Source organism: Lithobates pipiens, unplaced genomic scaffold (genome assembly GCF_037356315.1).
Source record: "Lithobates pipiens isolate NorthernLeopardFrog02 unplaced genomic scaffold, aLitPip1_a1.2 Scaffold_23, whole genome shotgun sequence".
Lineage (NCBI taxonomy): Eukaryota > Metazoa > Chordata > Amphibia > Anura > Ranidae > Lithobates > Lithobates pipiens.
Window position 1 is genome coordinate 19,311,483 of NW_027507785.1, and position 18,716 is coordinate 19,330,198.

The 18,716-nt window shown below is 48.7% G+C and overlaps 1 protein-coding gene across 2 annotated transcripts in view; it reads left to right on the forward strand.

The window, feature by feature from the left end:
* Positions 1-18,716, forward strand: part of LOC143927233 (transient receptor potential cation channel subfamily M member 2-like) — a 228,756-nt gene that overhangs the window by 183,265 nt on the left and 26,775 nt on the right. For both annotated transcript variants that reach the window (XM_077451228.1, XM_077451229.1), the window contains exon 29: positions 15,786-15,881. In XM_077451228.1, the coding sequence (XP_077307354.1) occupies positions 15,786-15,881 (96 nt within the window). The remainder of the gene's footprint in view (positions 1-15,785; positions 15,882-18,716) is intronic.

Consider the following 18,716-nt stretch of genomic DNA (forward strand, 5'->3'; position numbering starts at 1 on the left):
AGGTGCCAATTGTGGCGCCGGAGGGGGGGAGGATTCCAATGAGCGGAAGGTCCACTTTAGGGTGGACCTCCGCTTTAAGATAGCCACTCCTCGTTTTTTTAGACATAGCGTTGACAAAGTAGGTATTAGCTATGGGATACGTTTGGGGGGTTCCGTGCTTTAAAGTGAGTCTCTTGGATACAAAATACATCACAGTTTTGGGTATGTGCCTCACTCCCACAACATATGTCTTTTCTGTGGGCTATTCAGTCCATTGATGTTCAGGGATGTTATTTTAAATGACATTGCAAAGTAAGGAGTTGCACCTTTGTTTGGGCTTAGTGTGTTTGATGTTAATTAGTAAGTCTGAGTTCGTCTTACCCCGTCGATGAATGAGCAGGCATTGAGAATCTTTAGTTGGCTGGTTGGTAGATCCTTGTGTCCGTTGTGTAATGTTTAGAAGATCTGTAGTCTGATAAGAGAATTTTGTATCTTTCTTAAAGCGGGATTCCACCCTAAAGTGGAACCTCCGCTGATCGGAACCCCCCCCCCCCTCCGGTGTCACAATTGGCACCTTTCAGGGGGGAGGGGGGTGGAGATACCTGTCAAAGACAGGTATTTTCACCCACTTCTGGGCATAGACTCCCGTGGGAGTCTACGCCATTTCCTGCCCTGCCGCGCTGTCTGCTGGGACACACACGGGTCCCAGTGACAGCTCGGAGATCTCCTATTGCGCGGCGTGGCTCGCGCATGCGCAGTAGGGAACCGGGAAGTGAAGCCGATTCGCTTTACTTCCTGATTCCCTCACTTCGAATGGCGGCGGCAGCAGCCGAGGCCCGAGCGGTCGATCGGCCTCGGCTGCCGGCATTGCTGGAACCCGGGACAGGTGAGTGTCCATTTATTAAAAGTCAGCAGCTGTAGTATTTATAGCTGCTGGCTTTTAATATTTTTTTTTTGGGCGGAATCCCTCTTTAACATAGAGCTTGCTATAACTTGCTGGAACTAAAAGAAAAACAAGTCTTAGGAACAAAGTAAAATAAGAAAATACAAAAGTGTGTGCGGAACTAAGCGCAGTTTAAAAACTTGCGATTCCTTTTTGAAATCTGAGCAGGGATCTAACCTGCTGATTTTGGGGTTCGCAAATAACAATATTTAAATGCCAGTTAGATCTTCCGGAGTGTGCTGGTCAAATCAGTTAAATAGGGCATTATGTGCTTAATCTTGACTTGTAATCACGCTGGAGATGTAGAAGGGGACTCGTGTAGGGTTTGGTTCTCATTTTCCTCCTGAGTTAAGATTTTCCACTTCTCCAGTAGCCATATTCCCTCCTCTAATGTAGTTACCAGGAAGTCTTGAACCCCTTTGGTTATTATCAGGTTGGCTGGGTAATTCCAGTGATATGGTATGTTCTGGTTTAGTTATGGTCATGAGGTTGAGTCTCCTTTGCATGGTGTGGGCAGATAGATCAGCGAAGAAGGATAAACCCTGCATGCATTCGGGGAGGTGTTCAGCCCTTCTTGTGATGTACATTCGTTTTTCTTTTACCCTGTAATAGTAAATTCTACCAATGGTATCCCTAGGTAGAGATGGCCTTGCGGTTCGCCCGGCGGTCGGTTCACGGCAAATTTTGCGTGTTCACTATTCGCCAAACCGGCGGACTTCTGGTGCTGTTCGCCCGGTGGACATATGCGTTTACATTGTGAAAGAACTTTGACCCATGATGACACATCCATCATGGGGTACAGGACAGCCAATTGAGACATTTCAGCACATGGACAATTGGACATTCCCCCTACCTTATAAATAGAACTGATCTGGCGGCCATTTTACATTCTGTCTTTTGTCAGTGTAGGGAAAGGTTTCTGTGTGGAGAAGGGACAGACTATAGTGACACAAATTGCTAGCTATTAGGTCCACAAAAGTCCTTTTAAGGACTGGTATAGGTGTACAGTATATAGGGTTCTGCTGCACTGCTGTGCTGGTGATTGCTGAGTGCACTGCTGACTGATTCTGCAGCTGTCTTTTGTCAGTGTAGGGACAGGATGCTGTGTGGAGCAGGAACAGTCAGTTTAATCACTAGCTATTACTATTAGGTCCTCAAAGGTCCTTTTAAGGACTGGTATAGGTGTACAGTATATAGGGTGCTGGTGATTGCTGAGTGCACTGCTGACCGAATCTGCAGCTGTCTTTTGTCAGTGTAGGGACTGAGGGACAGTCTGCAAAATCACTAGCTACTAGGTCCACAAAGGTCCTTTTAAGGACTGGCATAGGTGTACAGTATATAGGGTTGTACACGTATAATCTACTTTCTTTCAAATATAGAAAGCATATTATACTTGACTGCTGCCTGATACTGCAGCTGTCTTTTATCAGTGTAGGGACTGAGGGACAGTCTGCAAATCACTAGCTACTAGGTCCACAAAGGTCCTTTTAAGGACTGGTATAGGTGTACAATATATAGGGTTGTGGTGCGCTGCTGTGCTGCTGATTGCTGCCCGATTCTGCAGCTGTCTTTTATCAGTGTAGGGACTGAGGGACAGTCTACAAATCACTAGCTACTAGGTCCACAAAGGTCCTTTTAAGGACTGGTATAGGTGTACAATATATAGGGTTGTGGTGCACTGCTGCTGACTGCTGTGCTGCTGATTGCTGCCCGATTCTGCAGCTGTCTTTTATCAGTGTAGGGACTGAGGGACAGTCCGCAAATCACTAGCTACTAGGTCCACAAAGGTCCTTTTAAGGACTGGTATAGGTGTACAATATATAGGGTTGTGGTGCACTGCTGCTGACTGCTGTGCTGCTGATTGCTGCCCGATTCTGCAGCTGTCTTTTATCAGTGTAGGGACTGAGGGACAGTCTGCAAATCACTAGCTACTAGGTCCACAAAGGTCCTTTTAAGGACTGGTATAGGTGTACTATTTGGTGTGCAGTATATAGGTGTGTAATACACATATAAAATACATATAGAAAGCATAGTATAGTGCATTTCCACTGTGCAGCATTGTGACTGCTGAGTGGTTCTGCAGCGATACTACAAAGAGTGACAAACGCAATAAAAAAAAAGTATTATAACTGGTGTGATAGACCAGTGGCCCCCAAAAATGACAGATTGAAGCGGAGTGTTATATACCTTCTTCCACATACATACTGCACTTCTCTAGAGACTTTTGTCACAGGGTCATTTAAAAAATGACAGGCAGAGGAAGAGTCAGGCCCTTCCGCAGGGGTGGTAGTGGTAGAGCAGGAGCAACAGACTTGAGCCAAAGTGTCAAATTGCAGAAGGTGCGTGTGATTACGTCAAAGGACGCACCGGACTTGGTTGAGTGGCTCACTCAGCCTTACTCTTCTGCACCCTCCTCATCCTCTCGATCTGCACCCTCTTCACTCTCTGCTGTGTGCACCGCCAAAGACACTACCACCAACACCACCATATACCTTCCGCTTGAGTCACAGGAATTATTTTCCGATCCATATCAAGACATTTTCGATGCGGAGCCACTCTTGGCATTGGATCAGGAAGAGGAGGTAGCAACAACCGCCACTCAGCAGTCTGACGACAGTACCCAGATCAGCCCAAGGAGGAGGTTGGTCCCCGCTGTTGCTGACTACTCCGAGATCTCTAATTATAGCGGTGGGGAAGGTGACGTCGATGATGACGTGTCTAGTGATGTCACGTGGGTGCCCACAAGAGAGGAAGAGGAGGGGAGTTCAAAGGGAGATATGGACCAGCAGATAGGGAGGAGAAGCAGGCGGAACTTAGATTGCACAGGAGGGACAAAGCAGACTGCTAATGTATCAGGAGCGAGGCATCAACCATGTAGGTCACATCTGGTGCTCCCAGGACACCGGCACATGGCTCCGCAGTGTGGGCTTTTTTTAACGTGTCCGCTGCTGACAATAGTGTTGCCATCTGCAATCTTTGCAGTCAACGCATAGGTCGCGGTAAGCCCAAAACTCACCTAGGGACGACCGCCTTAAGAAGGCACATGAGCTGCCATCATCGAGCCCAGTGGGAGCAACAGAACACACAAAGCCACACTTCAGGCTCTTACCGTCCAGCCTCGTCTTCTACTTCTCCTTCTCCTCTCTCCTCACAATTGTCCTCCACTCCACCTTCCATCATGCCATCCTCACGTTTTTCTGGAAAAAGGCAGGCTTCCGTGGGCCAAATGTACGAGCGTAAAAAAATGATGACGCCAGATAACCCTCTTGCCCAATGGTTTACGGCTGGCTTGTCAGAACTGATAGCCCGCCAACTACTGCCATATAAACTGGTGGACTCAGAGGCCTTTCAAAAGTTTGTGGCCATTGGAACACCACAATGGAAGGTCCGAGGAAGGAAGTATTTCTCACAGAAGGGCTCTTGGCCCAGTGTCGGTGCCAAGATACATCTGACCACAGACACGTGGTCTAGCAAACACGGGCAGGGAAGGTATATCACTTTTACTGCCCACTGGGTGAACCTTCTGACGGCCGTCAAGCATGGAACCCGTGGCACCCGTGTAGATTTGGTTTCACCACCACGGATTGCATGCAGGCCTGCCTCTTCTTCTCCTCCTCCTCCTACTCCCTCCTCCTCTCTCTTCCTCGGCTGACTCCTCCTTTTCCGCTGCTAGCGTCTCTTCCGCTGCGCCGCCCAAGCTCCCCAGAACCTATTCGACATGCCAGGTGAGACATTGCCATGCTGTGCTGCATCTGTTGTGCCTGGAAGCCAAGAGCCACACTGGCCCTGCACTCCTTTCAGCTTTGCATTCACAGGCAGATCAGTGGCTAACACCGCTCAAATTGACAGTTGGTAAAGTGGTGTGTGACAACAGTGCCAATCTGCTTAGCACATTGAAACAGGGCAAAATTACGCACGTGCCATGCATGGCACATGTCTTAAACCTGGTCGTGCATCGATTCGTTGTCAAATACCCTGGGGTCCAGGACATCTTGCGGCAGGCAAGGAAAATCTCTGCCCATTTCAGAAGATCTTACGCGACCATGGCTCGCCTTGCTGACATTCAGCGGCGACACAATCTGCCGGTCAGACGTCTTATTTGCGACTGCCCGACGCGATGGAACTCAACCTTCTATATGTTTGATAGGCTGCTCCAGCAGAAATACGCAGTTAACGTCTACCTGTACGAACTCTGCGGCAGAACAGGTTCTGGGGAGCTTGTTGTTTTTTTCACCGCGCCAGTGGCTGCTCATGGGCGACGCATGCAGACTTCTGTGGCCATTTGATGAGATTAGGGATGAGCCGAACACCCCCCGGTTCGGTTCGCACCAGAACTTTCGAACGGACCCCAAATTCGTACGAACGTTAGAACCCCATTGAAGTCTATGGGACTCGAACGTTCGAAATTAAAAGTGCTAATTTTAACGGCTAATATGCAAGATACTGTCCTAAAAAGGGTTTGGGGACCTGGCTCCTGCCCCAGGGGACATGGGTCAATGCCTAAAATGTTTTTAAAAATGGCCGTTTTGGCGGGAACACTGATTTTAATGACGATTAAAGTGGAAAAAAAGTGAAATATTCCTTTAAATATGGTGCCTGGGGGGTGTCTGTAGTATGCCTGTGAAGTGCCACGTGTTTCCCGTGTTTAGAACAGTCCCTGCACAAAATGACATTTAACGGAAATAACGTCATTTAAAGCTGCTTGCGGTTTTAATGTTATATCTGGTTCCTGCAATATGGTTGAAAATCATTGAGAAAAATGGCATGGGTAGCCCCCCCTGCCCATTACCAGCCCCTTTTGGGTCTTGTACGCATATTAAGGGGAACCCCGTACCCATATAAAAAAAAGGAAATGCGTGTGGCCCCCAGGCCCCATATACTCAGAACAGCAGTATACAGGCGGTGCAAACAAGACAGGGACTGTGTAGGTTTGTTGTGTTAAGTTGAATCTGTTTGTAATTTTCAACTGGTACATTTTTAAAGTGTAGCTCCAGTCAAAAAAACTATTTTTAAGCTTTTTGGAAAACATAGGGAAGGGTTATCACCCCTGTATAATTTGTTTTGTCGTGCATCTTTTTTCATCTCACTTGCTGTTGTCTCCTTCTGTTTGCAAGTAGGAGATGTTTGTAAGTTGGATGTTTGAAAGTAGGGGCCTGCCCTATATGCTCTGCAGAAATGGCGGAACAAGGTGTTGGTTTTGCCACAACATTGTAAGCCCTGAAAGTGACTCTTGGTGGGCGCTGGAGCGCCCTGCTGTGAACGATTATATCAAGAATTGTAATTACATGCCATTGTTGAACAGTGGTAGAAAAATTGACCTTTGGTGGTTGTGGTGCTGGTGCCACAACATTATAAGTCCTCACAGTTACTCTGGGTGGGCACAGGAACGGGCCTTCCTGTGAAATATTATATCAAGAATTGTAATTACATGTCCCTGTTAAACAGGGGCAGAAAAATTGGGCCTTAGGCACTGGTGCTGGTGCCACCACACTGCAACCTCTCCCATATACTTTATTTTTATTGCAGGAATTAGCCCTGCTGCAAAGCATTGCATCAAAAAGTGTAATTAAGTGCCCCTGTTAAACAGGGGCAGAAAAATTGGGCTGATGGCATCACCCAGAACCAGAAATGTTCTTCCAACATATCAGCGGAGGAGGAAGAGGATAGACAATCAACATAACAGGACAGTCACTCAGCATCAGCATAGGCAGTCTTGAAGGGATGTGATATTTCAAAAAAAATTATTCGGTTACATCAGCTTCAGGTGCTTGGTAGCTGTGGGTGATCCAAGACTGATTCATCTTGATGAAGGTCAGTCGATCAACTGATTCGGTGGACAGGCGCACCCTGTGATCTGTAACAAAGCCTCCAGCAGCACTGAAGGTGCGTTCCGAAAGAACGCTGGATGCAGGATATGCCAGTAGCTCAATTGCATACTGTGCAAGCTCTGGCCAGTGATCCATCCTCAAGACCCAGTAAGCCAGAGGATTTTCGGTGGGAAAGGTGTCCAAGTCTGACCTTGCCCCTAGGTATTCCTGCACCATGTAAATCAGACGCTGGCGATGGTTGCTGGAACCGATCATACCTTGGGCTGCGGACTAAAAAATTGTCTGAAAGCATCAGTCAGACGGCCACCTTCTCCACCGCTACTTCTGACCGATGCCTCAGCAACACGCTGTCCAGGACCAGGAGTTTTTAACCTCCCAGTCTCTGGGAACGCGTTGCACAGACCTTTCTGCAAGGCCTCCCGGAGATGTCTCATCCTCTGCTCCCTCTGCGATGGCAAGATAAGGTCGGCAACCTTAGCCTTGTACCGTGGATCAAGGAGAGTGGCCAGCCAGTAATGGTCCCTCTCCTTGATCCGAAGAATACGGGGATCCGGAGTCCTCTGGGTCACTAAGGACAACATGATCCGCAGCTACCTCCTCCCAGCCACGTACAAGTCCACGTGTTTCTTGGGACTGTAAATCATCCCTAAAAGACTGCTGCTGCTGATGCTGAGTGCCAGCCTCCACCTCCATGCTGACACAATCATCCTCCTCCTCCTCTTCCTCCTCATCATCCTCTTCCTGTGTGATGGGTGGCACAGCAGGAACACTGTCTGGATAAAGGGGGCCTTGAGAGGCAAGGAAGTCCTCCTCTTCCTGCCTCTGTTCTGCCTCAAGTGCCCTGTCCATTATTCCACGCAGCGTATGCTCTAAGAGGTGGACAAGAGGTACAGTGTCACTGATGCATGCAGTGTCACTGCTCACCATCCTTGTGGCCTCCTCAAACGGTGACAGGACAGTGCATGCATCCCTGATCATGCCCCACTGGCGTGGTGAGAAAAAACCGAGCTCCCCTGACCCTGCCAGCCAGCCGAGCACAGGCATTAAATGATCGGCGGAAATGCACACAGTCTTTCCTGGCCTGCTTCAGGACATCCTGTAAGCCGGGGTACCTGTCCAAGAACCGCTACACCACCAGGTTAAGGACGTGAGCTACACAGGGCACATGGGTCAGTTGTCCCTGTCGGAGGGCGGAGAGGAGGTTGGTGCCATTGTCGCAAACCACCATTCCTAGCTTAAGCTGGCGTGGCGTCAACCACCTCTCGGCCTGCCCCTGCAGAGCTGACAAAACATCCGCCCCAGTGTGGCTCCTGTCCCCCAAACAAACCAGCGCAAGCACGGCATGGCATCGTTTTGCCTGTGTACTTGCGTAGCCCCTGGAACGCCTACGGAGCACCGCTGGTTCTGAGGACAGAGCACTGGAAGAGGCCATGGAGGAAGAAGAGGAGGGGGTGGAGGAGAGAGGTGTGTCACAACCAATAGTAGCATTTTGGAGGCGTGGTGGCGGAACAACCTCCAACACTACTGCACCTTGTCCTGCATCCTTCCCAGCTGCCAGAAGAGTGACCCAATGGGCCGTGAAAGACAGGTAACATCCCTGTCCATGCCTGCTGGACCATGAGTCAGCGGTAATATGCACCTTACCGCTGACCGCCCTGTCCAGCGAGGCAAGGACATTACCTTCCACATGCCGGTAGAGAGCCGGAATCACCTTCCGTGAGAAAAAGTGGCATTTGGGGAACTGAGGAACCGCACATTGTACAAACTCACGGAAGGGGGCAGAGTCTACCAACTGAAAAGGCAGCAGTTGAAGTGCTAGCAATTTAGCCAAGCTAGCATTCAACCGCTGGGCATGTGGATGGCTGGGAGTGAACTTCTTTCGCCGGTCCAGCAGCTGGGGCAGGGACATTTGCCTGCTATAATCGGATGTGGGTGTACTGCTAGCAGAGTGCCCGGAAGCACTTGGCTGTGACACACCTAATTCTACACCTTCATTCCTCTCAGAGCAGGTTTCAGAGAGGACTGAAGGTCTAGTGGAGTTGGAGATGCCAGCTGATGAGGAGCAAGGAGAGGTCCGCTTTGTTCTTTGGTGTGGGTCTTTGAGGTACGCTTGCCAACGAGCTGCATGACAGGTCAACATATGTCTGGTCAAGCATGTGGTGCCCAAGCGGCTGATGTTTTGGCCACGCGAGATACGCTTGAGACATATGTTGCAAATAGCAGCGGTGCGATCTGATGCACTCGTCTCAAAAAAGGCCCACACCAAAGAACTTTTAGAATAACGCGCAGAGGCAGCGCCCTGCACAGGCGGAGCTCTGCGGTGTGATTCAGTCGGTGTGCTGCCCCTAAGCTGGCCCCCGGAGGGCATCCTGCCTCGTTGGACATGTGCCTCCTCCTCCTCCTCCTCCTCTCTCCTACCAGGCACCCACGTGGAGTCAGTGCCCTCATCATCCCCTCCCTCTTCATCGCTGTAGCAAACCTGGCAATATGCTGCAGCTTGTGGAACATGACTGCCAGATTGCTGTCCTTCTTGAGCATCCCCTCTCTCTGCATTCACGCTACTGCCTTCCTCTAGCTGAGTGTCATCATCAGAGGCTACAAAACACTGGGCATCCTCCTGGAGCATGTACCCAACACTGTGCTCATAGAGTTCAGGAGACTCCTCAGGAGGACGTGGTGGGTCTAGGGAAGGAGTCACTGATGATAACATTGAGACGAGGGAAGACAATGCGTTGGCAGCTGCTTTGCTAGTACCCTGAGACTGGGTGAGAGAGGATGAGGAGGATGAAGAGGGCTTGGTCATCCACTCTACCAAGTCATTGGCATGTTGCGGTTCAACATGTCCAGCTGCCGAAAAGAAGGACAAGCGTGTCCCATGGCCACGTGCTGATGACAATGCACCGCGTCCACGACCAGCACTGTTGTCTGTAGACACAGAGCCTGCTTGCCCTCTTTTATCGGCTCGCGCCTGTCTGCCTCTCCTTGCTGGCCTTCCAGACATGGTAATGGCCTGAAGGGTGTTGGGTAAAACAGCAGTTGGGTAGTGTATATTGTGCTGGAGGCACACAACACCCACTAACTCCTGCAGAGGCCTTTAGTATAGAACACCAGAGATAAAGGGTTATACTGTAATGGAGTCACACAACACCCACTAAGCCCTGCAGATGGCTCTATTAGAGAACAGCAATAAAGGGTAGATACAGGTGTATATTGTGCTGGAGCACAACACCCACTAACTCCTGCAGATGCCTTTATTATAGAACACCAGAGATAAAGGGGTATATACCGATGTATACTGTGCTGTGCTGGAGGCACACACAACTTCCAATAACTCCTGCAGATGGCAAGTGGGCTCAAATAGAGAAGAGCTATGTAGGTGGATATAGCGGTGTGTACTGGGTACAGAGCACGCAGACAGCACACACAAGCTTATAACACTACTGACTGCAAGCTCTATTGTAAAAGATAGATCACTAGCTATATAGGTGAGGTGAATATAGCGGTGTATACTGCGGTCAGGGGACGCAGACAACAACCACTACACAACAGCAAGATCGAAAATCGGTCGATAACGATCGGTGTGTACTGTGTTGAAGGTACACAGAACACCCACTAACTGCTTCAGATGCCAACACACTACACAGCCTGAGCTATGATTGGCCACAGGCACCCTGCCTGTGGCCAATCATGGCTCTCCTCGCTGCTGGCGCTGGGATTGGCCAAGCATGCGGGGTCACAGTGCATGCTTGGCCAATCATGAGCCAGCAATGCACTGCGATGACGCAGTGCATTGTGGGCCGTGAGCGCCACACGAATTTGGCACGAGCGGCCCATAACATTCGGAATTCGCCGAACAGGCGAACAGCCGATGTTCGAGTCGAACGTATGTTCGACTCGAACACGAAGCTCATCCCTAGTCGAGATCACCAAACTGGTCAGTCGCAGCCATGGCACCATCAGTGACATGGTACCTTATGCCTTCTTTATGTAGCATGCATTGCTTCATGTCATTGATCAAGCCATGGAGGAGCAGGTGCAGGAAGATAAGGAAGTCGCAATGCTGGATGAATTCCCAGGGGGGCTAATCTATCTGAGACAAGTCAAGAACAGGAGTCTGAAGAGGAGTCAGAGGAGGATTGTGCCGGTGCGGATGAGGAGGAGCAAGAAGAGCATGCTTTAAACCTTTCTGGGATCCCTGTTGTTGTGCGGGATGGGGAGAGGAGAACGATGAGGACGACATTATCCTGGATGATGAGCAGGAGCCAGGCCACACTGCTTCCAGTTTAGTGCAAATGGGGGCCTTCATGCTCCAGTGTTTTAATAGGGACCCCGTATAAAAAGCATAAGGGTCAAGGACCAGTACTGGGTGGCAACGTATTTAGACCCCCGGTACAAACACAAAATGGCGGAAATGTTACCGCCGTCACAGAGGGCTGTCAGAATGGAGCACTTACAGACCTTTCTTGGACAACTGCTGCATTCTGCTTTTGCGTGGGCTGGCAGAGGAGGAATTCCCACTCCCAGAGAAAGAGTTGCAGGTACTAATCCAACAGCGCCTGCCAGAAGAGGGTGGTTTGAAGATGTGTTGGTGACTTCTGATATGAGGTCATTCTTTCAGCTGACCCATCGACAGGTGTCGTCTGGATCCAGCATCAGGGAGCGCCTAGACCGACAGGTGTCCGACTACATCGGGTTAACGCCCGATGTGGACGCTCTGAGGAGTGATGAACCCCTGGACTACTGGGTGGGCATGCTTGACCTCTGGCCAGAGCTTGCCCAATTTGTAATGGAACTGTTGGCTTGCCCTTTGTCCAGTGTCCGGTCCGAAAGGACGTTCAGCGCAGCAGGGGGGATCGTGACCAATAAGCGCACCCGCCTAGCTCACGAAAGTGCTGACTACCTGACATTTATAAAAATGAATGAGGCATGGATCTCAGAGGAATTCAACACATGTGACCAGTAGACAATGTATATGCATAACTCTATAAACGATTTATTTAATCGAGCACACAGACATTTTTTCTACCTTTGGCTCACTTCCTTGGACACAAAAAGCACACCGTACTATATGCCCGTACCCTCCTGTTTGAAGAGGTTGAGCGGTGTCATATTTTTGGGTTGCGAGTTGCTGGTATCAGTGCTGCTGTCAGTGCTCTCTATCTCGGTGCTGGTGTCAGTGCTCTCTCTCTATCTCGGTGCTGGTGTGGTCTCAGTGCTCTCTATCACGGTGCTGGTGTGGTCTCAGTGCTCTCTAACTCGGTGCTGGTGTCAGTGCTCTCTATCACGGTGCTGGTGTGGTGTCAGTGCTCTCTATCTCGGTGCTGGTGTCAGTGCTCTCTATCACGGTGCTGGTGTGGTGTCAGTGCTCTCTATCATGGTTCCGGTGTGGTGTCAGTGCTCTCTATCTCGGTGCTAGTTTGGTCTCAGTGCTCTCTATCACGGTGCTGGTGTGGTGTCAGTGCTCTCTAACTCTGTGCTGGTGTCAGTGCTCTCTATCATGGTGCTGGTGTGGTGTCCGTGCTCTCTGTCTTGGTGCTGGTGTCAGTGCTCTCTATCTCGGTGATGGTGTGGTGTCAGTGCTCTCTATCTCGGTGCTGGTGTGGTCTCAGTGCTCTCTATCATGGTGTTGGTGTGGTGTCAGTGCTCTCTAACTCTGTGCTGGTGTCAGTGCTCTCTATCACGGTGCTGGTGTGGTGTCAGTGCTCTCTATCTCGGTGCTGGTGTCAGTGCTCTCTATCACGGTGCTGGTGTGGTGTCAGTGCTCTCTATCTCGGTGCTGGTGTCAGTGCTCTCTATCACGGTGCTGGTGTGGTGTCAGTGCTCTCTATCATGGTTCCGGTGTGGTGTCAGTGCTCTCTATCTCGGTGCTGGTTTGGTCTCAGTGCTCTCTATCACGGTGCTGGTGTGGTGTCAGTGCTCTCTAACTCTGTGCTGGTGTCAGTGCTCTCTATCATGGTGCTGGTGTGGTGTCAGTGCTCTCTATCTCGGTGCTGGTGTGGTCTCAGTGCTCTCTATCACAGTGCTGGTGTGGTGTCAGTGCTCTCTAACTCGGTGCTGGTGTCAGTTCTCTCTATCACAGTGCTGGTGTCAGTGCTCTCTATCTCGGTGCTGGTGTCAGTGCTCTCTATTTCGGTGCTAGTGTCAGTGCTCTCTATCACGGTGCTGGTGTGGTGTCAGTGCACTCTAACTTGGTGCTGGTGTCAGTGCTCTCTTTCACGGTGCTGGTGTGGTGTCAGTGCTCTCTATCTCGGTGCTGGTGTGGTGTCAGTGCTCTCTATCTCGGTGCTGGTGTGGTGTCAGTGCTCTCTATCTTGGTGCTGGTGTGCTCTCAGTGCTCTCTATCACGGTGCTGGTGTGGTGTCAGTGCTCTCTATCTCTGTGCTGGAGTCAGTGCTCTCTATCTCGGTGCTGGTGTGGTCTCAGTGCTCTCTATCACAGTGTTGGTGTGGTGTCAGTGCTCTCTAACTCGGTGCTGGTTTCAGTTCTCTCTATCATGGTGCTGGTGTCAGTGCTCTCTATCTCGGTGCTGGTGTCAGTGCTCTCTATCATGGTGCTGGTGTGGTGTCAGTGCTCTCTAACTCTGTGCTGGTGTCAGTGCTCTCTATCACGGTGCTGGTGTGGTGTCAGTGCTCTTTATATTGGTGCTAGTGTCAGTGCTCTCTATCATGGTGCTGGTGTGGTGTCAGTGCTCTCTATCTCGGTGCTGGTGTGGTGTCAGTGCTCTCTATCACGGTGCTGGTGTCAGTGCTCTCAATCACGGTGCTGGTGTGGTGTCAGTGCTCTCTATCTCGGTGCTGGTGTCAGTGCTCTCTATCACAGTGCTGGTGTCAGTGCTCTCTATCACGGTGCTGGTGTGGTGTCAGTGCTCTCTATCACAGTGCTGGTGTGGTGTCAGTGCTCTCTATCACGGTGCTGGTGTGGTGTCAGTGCTCTCTATCTTGGTGCTGGTGTCAGTGCTCTCTATCTTGGTGCTGGTGTCAGTGCTCTCTATCTCTGTGCTGGTGTCAGTGCTCTCTATCACGGTGCTGGTGTGGTACCAGTGCTCTCTATCTCGGTGCTGGTGTCAGTGCTCTCTATCACGGTGCTGGTGTGGTGTCACTGCTCTCTATCTAGGTGCTGGTGTCAGTGCTCTCTATCTCGGTGCTGGTGTCAGTGCTCTCTATCATGGTGCTGATGTCAGTGCTCTCTATCACGGTTCGGGTGATCATCTCCTGCACCATCTTCATAGCCTGCCCTGACCTTTCCTCTCCTCCATGGCCTTCATGCGCTCCTGAATTGTCAAAATTTCACAGATAAAAAAAGAATTCTTGTCTTTGTCGATCCCAGATTCACTTAATACTTTTGTTATGTCAGTGTCCATGTGGTGGGACTATGTGTGCACATCTAGTAAGTATTTTGTGGCTGAAAATATGACCTGTAGGTTTTTAAGGTTCGTCTGCCAATAAAGGCAATGGGGCCCGCCGCAAACTTTGCGGTTCGCAAACTTTTGGTGCGTTCTGTCACAACTGGGTATACAGTAAAACAGAAAATAGGTGCCTTTAAAGAGGATGTAAACCCTGATGAGTTTACTTCCTCTTTCATTCCCTGCAAAGGTAAAGCATAATGGACTACTATGCATCCCATAGTAGTCCATTATGTGTGACTTACCTGACACGGGAGCCAGCGAAGTCCCCGCTGTCCCCTGTAGTCAGGCGCATCCATCTTTTTGGTGGGGTCTCACAGCTCCGCCGCTGTCATTCGGCGAAGCCGCGATGACGTCACTCCCACGCATACGCACGCTCACGCTCGTTGACGGTGCCGCCGCTCAGTGCGCAGTGCGCATGCGCCGTAGACAGCGGTGCCTGTCTTCGGGCAAATATCTCCTAAACCGTATAGGTTTAGGAGATATTTCTTGGACCTACAGGTAAGCCTTAATCTAGGCTTACCTGTAGGTCAAAGTGTGTTGTAAGGGTTTACAACCACTTTAAGTGCAGCAATATGGTTACATTTAATGAAGGTACAACATTTAGCAAGTCACATGGTTGATGATTATAACCGGCACATCTAAGTATGCAGGCATCCGGGGTAAATATAGACCACATAGACCGTCCTCCTTCATTAAATGTAACCATATTGCTACACTTAGAGGCGCCTCTCTTCTCTTTTTTTTATTCTGTAGTTCCTGCTGGATTTTGCTTCTAATCCCCTTGTGGGGGCTGCCATTAGGACATTTTATAGTTGCACAACCCATCACATTGTTAGAATCTTTTTACATGGACTGTAAACTTAAAGACTTATAAATAAATGGTTGCAGAATGAATCATCTGAGTTTCCATTGTTTCTTATGGGGAAATTTGCTTTGATTTACAAACATGTTTCCAGAACGAATTATGCACGCAATCCAAGGTTTTACTGTATGAACATTTCCTGTGCTGTCTGCATTCATATGATGAGGAATGGTTACATTATTTCTTCATGTAACCTACAGAGGGCATCACACAGCAAACTATTGGTAACAGTGTCTAAGCCCTTGTACACACGGTCGGAGAATCTGTCGGAATGAGTCTTATCGGACGGTGTCGTCAGATAATCCGACTGTGTGTGGTATGCATCGAACTGATTCCATCCGAATCTCCGTCCGACCCAATTTTCCAACATGTTGGAAATATTTCCCAACCAACTGGGCCGGATGGACCTAATCCGAACATGTGTACAGCATTTTCATGGGACCAAGTGCCACGCATGCTCACATTCAAATTCCTACATCAAAGCTATTGGCTACTAGCCTGAACGTAGTCCCATCATAACGAAATTACGTCATCACGTTCTGAAAGATCGGATTTTTCGCCAACTTGGTCCGACCGTGTGTATGCAACAGTTTCGGACACAATCCGTCGGACAAAATCCGACGGGCAAAATCTGACGGATTTGGTTGGCAAAATCTCCGACCGTGTGTACGTGGGCTAAGAGTAATTGTATACAAGAATAAAGAGGTCCTGTCCTGTGTACAGCCTCTGCACTTAATCGTGTTCTCTTTGTATCTCTCCTGAATCTAGGATGGAGCAGAAGAACTGCCAATACAATTCTATAGATGGACTTCATGACTTCCGCAGTTGCTGTGGTATCTATACAGTAAAGGACGGTTTGCCCCTGTGAGTCCAATATTTTTTTATGTTGTCTTCTGTCATCTAGAGCAGATCTATATCTGTCCCAATTCCTGACCTCCCTTAGAGGTGTCTGGTGGGCCCCCTGACCTCATATATGTAAAAATGATAAAAGCAGAAAATGGTGAAAGTGAATTTTATTCATGTGAATTGCACAGAGCCCAAGAGGGGGGAAGCAGCTAGTCGGAGCAAGGCAGTCATCCACTTGTGGTTTGTAATCAAGATGCCTCCAAACTAATGATAAGGTCTTTGGAGGCCAAGACTACTTTTGAGTTTGACACTTGCCATCATTGTAACAGTGGCTTCACCCTAAATCAACAATGTACCAGGGGCTTTATCACTGTCTGACCACCAATGTCACAGGGCTTTGATGCGGAGTACCAATGTCATCAACAATATACCAGACCATAGTCAATGCCATGACCACCAATGTCAAGCAGCCATCATCACTGGCCACCAGTGCAGCAGGGCCTTTGCCACGGATTAGCCATTAAACACTAACTTTGCCACTGGTCACCAGTGTAACTGTGGCTTCTTCACTGGTCATAGCTTCACTACTGACCACCAATGTACAGTGCCTTGCGAAAGTATTCGGCCCCCTTGAACTTTTCAACCTTTTGCCACATTTCAGGCATCAAACATAAAGATATAAAATTTTTATTTTTTGTGAAGAATCATCAACAAGTGGGACACAATTGTGAAGTGGAACGAAATCTATTGGATAATTTAAACTTTTTTAGCAAATAAAAAACTGAAAAGTGGTGCGTGCAAAATTATTCGGCCCCTTTACTTTCAGTGCAGCAAACTCACTCCAGAGGTTCAGCGAGGATCTCTGAATGATCCAATGTTGTCCTAAATGACTGATGGTGATAAATAGAATCCACCTGTATGTAATCAAGTCTCTGTATAAATGCACCTGCTCTGTGATAGTCTCAGGGTTCTGTTGAAAGCGCAGAGAGCATAATGAAGACCAAGGAACACACCAGGCAGGTCCGTAATACTGTTGTGGAGAAGTTTAAAGCCGGATTTGGATACAAAAAGATTTCCCAAGCTTTAAACATCCCGAGGAGCACTGTGCAAGCGATCATTTTGAAATGGAAGGAGTATCAGACCACTGCAAATCTACCAAGACCTGACCGTCCCTCTAAACTTTCAGCTCAGACAAGGAGAAGACTGATCAGAGATGCAGCCAAGAGGCCCATGATCACTCTGGATGAACTGCAGAGAACTTCAGCTGAGGTGGGAGAGTCTGTCCATAGGACAACAATCAGTCGTACACTGCACAAATCTGGCCTTTATGGAAGAGTGGCAAGAAGAAAGTCATTTCTCAAAGATATCCATAAAAAGTCTCGTCTAAAGTTTGCCACATCCACCTGGGAGACACACCAAACATGTGGAAGAAGGTGCTCTGGTCAGATGAAACCAAAATCTAACTTTTTGCCCACAATGCAAAATGATATGTTTGGCGTAAAAGCAACACAGCTCATCACCCTCAACACACCATCTCCACTGTCAAACATGGTGGTGGCAGCATCATGGTTTGGGCCTGCTTTTCTTCAGCAGGGACAGGGAAGATGGTTAAATTTGAGGGGAAGATGGAGGCAGCCAAATACAGGACCATTCTGGATGAAAACCTGTTGGAGCAAAAGACCTGAAACTGGGATGGAGATTTATCTTCCAACAAGACAATGATCCCAAACATACAGCAAAATCTACAAAGGAATGGTTCACAAATAAACATATCCAGGTGTTAGAATGGCCAAGTCAAAGTCCAGACCTGAATCCAATCGAGAATCTGTGGAAAGAGCTGAAAACTGCTGTTCACAAACGCTCTCCATCCAACCTCACTGAGCTCGAGCTGTTTTGCAAGAATTTCAGTCTCTCGATGTGCAAAACTGATAGAGACATACCCCAAGCGACTTGCAGCTGTAATCGCAGCAAAAGGTGGCTCTACAAAGTATTAACGCAAGGGGGCCAAATAATTTTGCACGCCCCACTTTTCATTTTTTTATTAGTTAAAAAAGTTTCAAAAATCCAATAGATTTCATTCCACTTCACAATTGTGTCCCACTTGTTGGTGATTCTTCACAAAAAATAAAAATGTTATATCTTTATGTTTGAAGCCTGAAATGTGGCAAAAGGTTGAAAAGTTCAAGGGGGCCGAATACTTTCGCAAGGCACTGTAACTGGTGTTACTGACAATTAAGGATGAGCCAAACCCCCCCGGTTCAGTGCACGCCAGAACTTGTGAACAGGCAAAAACATTTGCACAAACACTGTTAAAGTCTATGGGACACAAACATGAAAAATCAAAAGTGCTAATTTTAATGGCTTGTATGCAAGTTATTGTCATAAAAAGTGGGTACCTGGGTCCCGCCCCAGGGGACATGTATCAATGCAAAAAAAAGTTTTAAAAACTGAAGTTTTTGTCGGGAGCAGTGATTTTAACCACTACCAGCCCAAGTCCTGGACTTTCAGTGGAAATATCTGAATGATGCCAGCAGCCAGAGGCATGATTCAGATATCCTTGTTTCCAATTCTGTGCACCATAAGAACGATCATAGCGGCTTTATCATTCTTACAGGCGATGGGAGGGGACCCTCCCGTTGCCATCCGGTGCTTCTCCGGGCTCTCTCGCACCATCGGGGACCCAGAGAAAGAATCGGCCACCGCCGGATGACGACCATAGAGATGACCGTCGGAGGCCTGGACATGACCTTATGATGTCACGTCCAGGCCGCAGTTGTAAACAAAGCCGCGATCGCAGCTAAAAGTGATCAAAAAAAAAATGTTGTAAAAGAAAGTAAAAATAAAATAAAGTAG